Raw genomic sequence first — 6,050 nt, forward strand, 5'->3', positions numbered from 1 at the left:
ACTGGGCATATCCCATAATAAAAAATAACATTTATTTTGTAAAATGTTGAATTAAAGTAGCCTAGCATTTTCTGTTTAGCTAACTAAGCTAGCAAGTTTACAAACGTGCTCAAATTCTAATAACATTTCAACTTTATTTACCTACCCTTACCATGGTGAAGTTATTAATTACACTTTGGATGGTGTATCAATACACCCATCAATTCAAAGATACAGGCGTCTTTTCTGAGGAAGGAAACCACTCAGGGACATTCGTGACTTTAAAACAGCTACAGAGTTGAATGGCTGTGGTTCAACAATATTGTAGTTACTCCACAATACTAACCTAAATGACAGAGTGAAAAGAAGGAAGCCTGTACAGAATACAAATATTCCAAAACATACATCCTGTTTGCAATAAGGCACTAAAGTGAAACTGCAAAAAATGTGGGAAAGAAATGACCTTTTTGTCATGAATACAAAGCGTTCTGTTTAGGGCAAATCCAGCACAACACATTACTGAGTACCACTCTTCGTATTTTCAAGTATGGTGGTGGCTGCATCATGTTATGGGTATGCTTGTCATCGGCACGACTAGGGTGTTTATTAGGATAAAAAGAAAAATAATAGAGCTAAGCACAGGTGAAATCCTAAAAGAGACCTGGTTCAGTCTGCTTTCCAACAGACCAATCTTTCTTATTTTTTAACTCTGCATTGTTGGGAAAGGGCTCGTAAATAAGCATTTCACGGTAAAGTCTACACCTGTTGTATTCGGCGCACTTGAAAAACAATTTTTATTAAATGTTTCATATTTACATCCACAATTATAAGTACATTTATTTTGACATGTCAAAAATATGCAGAATTGTTAGAACTTCAAGGATCGGCACGTTCCTTTATAGTCTTGCAGTGTCAGCATTTAGATCATTGTCCATCTTTGGCAAACATCCACAATGTGCCAATCGCAAGAGTCAGCCAAAGATCAGCACACCAAATGATGCTCAGAGCAAAACTGTTGAATCACTTGCAATATGGATCAAAGTTCAACTCGAGAGATGCACGGTTGTGCGCAACTATCACTTTGAAAGAACAAGATGCTTAGTTGAATGATTAACTCCCCCAACTACGTATTTTCTTAGGATTAATGATTCACTGAGGACTGTCAAAGAGTTTTCCAAGAGCTGAACATAAGGTATTATAAGTTCATGCAAATAACTTTGAGGACGGGCCACCTTTGGTCATCCCTTCCCCCAAAACATTCCCAAAGTATAAAAAGACAGACTTCTCCTAACTGGATACAAATCAAGAACAGCCCATCAGGGAACAGCAAGCATCAAAACCTCATCATCAAGACTAAGCTGATGAGGCAAAGCTAACTCCTTCTTGATAACAAAGAAGAAAAGGTACTGCAATATTATACATCATATTTTTTGTAGGATTTCATTGTCCTGTTTCCATGCATTTCATTTGTGAAGAGACGTGGTGCAAGGAGATGTCTTGTTTTGCTACAAAATAGTTCTATTAGTTTTAGAGGAATATTTTATTAAAATGCAAACATATGTAAAATAAATCACCCACTTATATATTTGTTTATTAATATTATGCAGTCTCTATTCAGGACCATGGGTTCATAATCTACATTCTTCTCTGAATACATATGAGGAAATTAAAAATCATACTTCATTGTAACATTATGGAATTGTGATCGTACCATTGAACAGATAAAAATGAATCTTGGACAATATGTTTTCCTGACAAACACTCAATACCAGTATTTTTGTGGTGTGTGGCTTATTTGGCAACTGTACACCAACCAGAAAGGTCAAACTGCCAATTTTTTTGTTCAACATATCCCTTCTACATCCTTTCCTCTCTTCTAGTTCTCCAGTGACATCCACTTCCAGCCAACAGAACCAACCATGCCTCCTCAGCTGCAGTCCCAGAACAAGGCAGGCGTCCGGGTTGTCCAGGGGGACCTGGGGGCACTGAGCCCGGCCGTCAAGGAGTTTGTGGAGACTAACATCAACCTGTGTCAGCCCGAATCACTGCACATCTGTGACGGCTCTGAAGAGGAGAACCACACCATCCTGGCCAAACTGGAGGAGCAGGGCATGATCAAGAAGCTGACCAAATATGAGAACTGGTAGGTCACCTCACCATCCAGTTTCAGTGGACAGATGTCATGTTGAGTTGGGGACCCTGAGATATTTGAATGTTTCTGATAACTGTGGTTGTGTAGTGTGCTGGTCTGAGCATGATGAAGAGGCAGACAAAGTTTAAGACCTGTTATAATATTTAATGGATGTTGCAAATGGATGTTGCATATGACCACATATATACAAGGATATGTACGATATACTTTGATATTATTTCTAATAACTTATGGGCTGACCACTCCACATATAGTTATAGCTACAGCCTCCATTTCAAACTTGAAAAAACAATGTGACAATGGTGAGAGGTGAGAGGTGGCGGTGGCCATATTATGAGTCTTGATCCAATGTTCTGTTTTTTTCTTCTCTCCTTCAGCTGGCTGGCCCGGACAGACCCCAGAGACGTGGCCCGCGTGGAGAGCAAGACGGTCATCGTGACCCAGGAGCAGAGGGACACGGTTCCGTCTCCACGAGTAGGTGGCATCAGCCAGCTTGGGCGCTGGATGTCTCAGGAGGAGTTGGACAAGGCTATGGACCTGCGCTTCCCAGGCTGCATGAAAGGTACAGTCTAAAATCAACTGGGATGTTTTGCTGTATTACTGGTACATTGACACAAAACAATGTTAAGACTGAGAGTAGCATTATCTTCTCTTGTATTTACATGTTAATGGTGTTTATATTATTGGGAGCATATTTATATGATGACTATCTTTATTTATTTTTACACAATGCTTTACCAGAAGGACATACACTAGCTGCACCATCACCATGAGTCCTAAAATCCCTTCTGTTCACTCCTCTTTATTTTAGGTTGTACTATGTACGTGATCCCCTACAGCATGGGGCCTGTGGGCTCCCCCCTGTCTAAGATCGGAGTGGAGCTGACTGACTCACCTTATGTGGTGGCCAGTATGAGGGTGATGACCCGCATGGGCAAGGCTGTGCTGACCGCATTGGGAAACAGAGACTTTGTGCGCTGCCTTCACTCTGTTGGCTGCCCCCTGCCACTCAAAAGTAAGTCAGGCACAAGGGTATGCTTTCAACATGTATGGAAAACTCTGAAAACTAAGAAACAAATCACATTTTTATGTTCAATGCCAGTTATATTTAAATGTAAAATGTATGTAAGAATAAAGTCCTACAATACTACCGTTATCCATTCAAATTTAAGATCTCTCTCTCTCTCTCTCTCTCTCTCTCTCTCTCTCTCTCTCAGAGCCCCTGGTCAATAACTGGCCATGCAACCCTGAGCTCACCCTGATCGCCCACATTCCTGACCGTAGAACAATTGTGTCCTTTGGCAGTGGCTACGGAGGGAACTCCCTGTTGGGAAAGAAATGCTTCGCACTCCGCATTGCCTCCCGCATCGCCATGGAGGAGGGCTGGCTGGCCGAACACATGCTGGTAAGGGCAGAGTAACAATAAACATAACCCAATAGGTGCATAGTGTACCGTGAGAACAGCTGAGGTGCACAAGTACAGTATGGTTTCACTTGATTGTTTTAATTCCACATAAATCTATACATTTGCTCGGTTACTTCTGGAATGGAAATTTAAAATGCACTATTCTTTGTTGTTGTTCAGATCCTGGGCATTACTAACCCTGCTGGTCAAAAGAAGTATATTGCAGCTGCGTTCCCCAGTGCCTGTGGCAAAACCAACCTGGCCATGCTCAGTCCCACACTCCCTGGCTGGAAGGTGGAGTGTGTTGGGGACGACATCGCCTGGATGAAGTTCGATGACGAAGGCAACCTGAGAGCCATTAACCCAGAGAACGGCTTCTTTGGCGTGGCACCTGGAACCTCAGCAAAGACCAACCCCAACGCCATGGAAACGATTTGCAAGAACACCGTCTTCACCAATGTGGCCGAGACTAGCGATGGTGGTGTCTACTGGGAGGGCATGGACCAGGAACTCCCTGAGGGAGTCACGGTGACCTCCTGGAAGAACAACCCCTGGACATCCCAGGATGGTAAGTCTCCGCAAGGCTGGTCATCACAAGGCTGGCTGTTCCCCACAAGGCTGGTTCTTCATTAAACACACTACTTGAAACACACTTCCCTTGATTTGTATACTGATGTTTTCTCCGCTCTTGTTTTGTCTTCCCATAGGAGAGCCCTGCGCACATCCCAACTCCCGCTTCTGCACTCCAGCTAGTCAGTGTCCCATCATTGACCCCCAGTGGGAGTCCCCTGAGGGCGTCCCAATTGAGGCAATCATCTTTGGGGGACGTAGACCTGAAGGTGTCCCCCTGGTTTACGAGGCCTTTAGCTGGCAACACGGCGTGTTTGTCGGAGCTACCATGAGATCAGAAGCCACAGCTGCCGCAGAGCACAAAGGTAAGTTAAACCCCCGAGTGTAACCTGCTGCATTGATGACTAAAGCAACATTTAGAAACGTATGTCAAGACGACAGCGGAAATGACATGGAGCTGAATTGAAGAATGATATTTACCAAACTCTCTTCTTCTTCCGATCCACTAGGCAAGTTGATCATGAATGACCCCTTCGCCATGCGGCCCTTCTTCGGCTACAACTTTGGCCGTTACCTGTCCCACTGGCTGAGCATGGCCGGGCGGCCCAAAGCCAAGCTGCCGAAGATCTTTCACGTCAACTGGTTCCGCAAGAGCCAGTCCGGCAGCTTCCTGTGGCCTGGCTTTGGGGACAACATCCGTGTGCTGGAGTGGATATTCCGCAGGCTGGATGGAGAAGCCGGAGCCATGCCCTCCGCCGTGGGCTACCTGCCCTGCAAGGGCTCCCTGAACCTGGAAGGCCTGGGGGAGAACCAGGTGAACCTGGAGGAGCTGTTTGGTCTGTCTAAGGACTTCTGGCAAAAGGAGGTGGAGGATATCAGGGCCTACTTTGACATCCAGGTCAATGACGATCTTCCCAATGAGGTGGCCAAGCAGCTAGAGTGTCTTGAGCACAGGGTGAGGCAGATGTAGGGAGAGATAGAGACGGAGAGAGATAAAGAGAAATGTGGCACTTCTGAGCCCAAAAGCCCTTAGACCTCCTCAGACTAGAGAATAGAGATCATTGTAGAATATTTAACTGAGCTAGTTAGCTATTTTCAAAAGACACTTTAGAAACCTGCTGTGTAGAGAACTTTAATTTTCCTCAAAGATGTTTTCTAAATCTCTTTTAAAACAGAAATCCTCCACTGTCACATTAGCATATTTACCTAGTTAAAATAGAGGTGAATTACACTTGAATAAGATTAGCGATGAATTTAAGAATATCTGGGAACAGTCTTTGTAGTCCCAATTGATCAGTTGCTCATCTCTGTTTTCAAAGCATATGATGCAGTCCAAACAACTGATGTCTGTGTTATTTAACAATAACTTATTAACGCACAATATCCAAAGCCATATATTTATATGGTAATTCCATGTTGGTACAGCGGGTTAAAGGTGAACATTGCTGTACCATGGATCCAACCACCTACATGTACTTCACCCCTTCACATCTCAAATGTGTGTAGGTCTTCACTGTTTCTGTTTTGTTATGTCCTAATTTATTTTTGTACTCTATCGTATTGCCTTGTTGTTTCTTTGTTGTAATATGAAATCTGAAAATGAAGACAACAATAAACTTTATTAAACTTTAAATTCACTCATGATCCTTCTGGTTTTTACATGTGGGATTTCTTATGATAGAAGTGGTTGAAGTATGACTGTCTTGCCTGATTTATATGGTGGGATTATATGCATGGTAATGATAACTATACTGCTCAAAAAAATAAAGGGAACACTTAAACAACACATCCTAGATCTGAATGAAAGAAATAATCTTATTAAATACTTTTTTCTTTACATAGTTGAATGTGCTGACAACAAAATCACACAAATATAATCAATGGAAATCCAATTTATCAACCCATGGAGGTCTGGATTTGGAGTCACACTCAAAATTAAAGTGG

The 6,050-nt window shown here is 42.9% G+C and overlaps 1 protein-coding gene across 1 annotated transcript; it reads left to right on the forward strand.

The window, feature by feature from the left end:
• Positions 1-1,264: 1,264 nt before the first annotated feature.
• Positions 1,265-5,743, forward strand: pck1 (phosphoenolpyruvate carboxykinase 1 (soluble)). Its single transcript, XM_029776417.1, has 8 exons — positions 1,265-1,382; positions 1,860-2,122; positions 2,509-2,693; positions 2,943-3,146; positions 3,349-3,536; positions 3,717-4,104; positions 4,244-4,471; positions 4,616-5,743. The coding sequence occupies exons 2-8, from the start codon at positions 1,899-1,901 to the stop codon at positions 5,074-5,076; spliced, it is 1,878 nt and encodes a 625-aa protein (XP_029632277.1). The 5' UTR covers positions 1,265-1,382; positions 1,860-1,898; the 3' UTR covers positions 5,077-5,743.
• The last annotated feature ends 307 nt before the right edge of the window (positions 5,744-6,050 follow it).

The sequence above is a fragment of the Salmo trutta genome, chromosome 14, assembly GCF_901001165.1.
Source record: "Salmo trutta chromosome 14, fSalTru1.1, whole genome shotgun sequence".
In the NCBI taxonomy this organism is placed as follows: Eukaryota; Metazoa; Chordata; class Actinopteri; order Salmoniformes; family Salmonidae; genus Salmo; species Salmo trutta.

Bases quoted from the DNA above. Each gene is read 5' to 3' on its own strand.
- pck1 (XM_029776417.1), top strand. From the start codon at position 1,899: ATGCCTCCTCAGCTGCAGTCCCAGAACAAGGCAGGCGTCCGGGTTGTC. The intron at 3,147-3,348 runs GTAAGTCAGGCA...TCTCTCTCTCAG, and splicing joins CTGCCCCCTGCCACTCAAAA to AGCCCCTGGTCAATAACTGG. The intron at 3,537-3,716 runs GTAAGGGCAGAG...GTTGTTGTTCAG, and splicing joins GGCTGGCCGAACACATGCTG to ATCCTGGGCATTACTAACCC.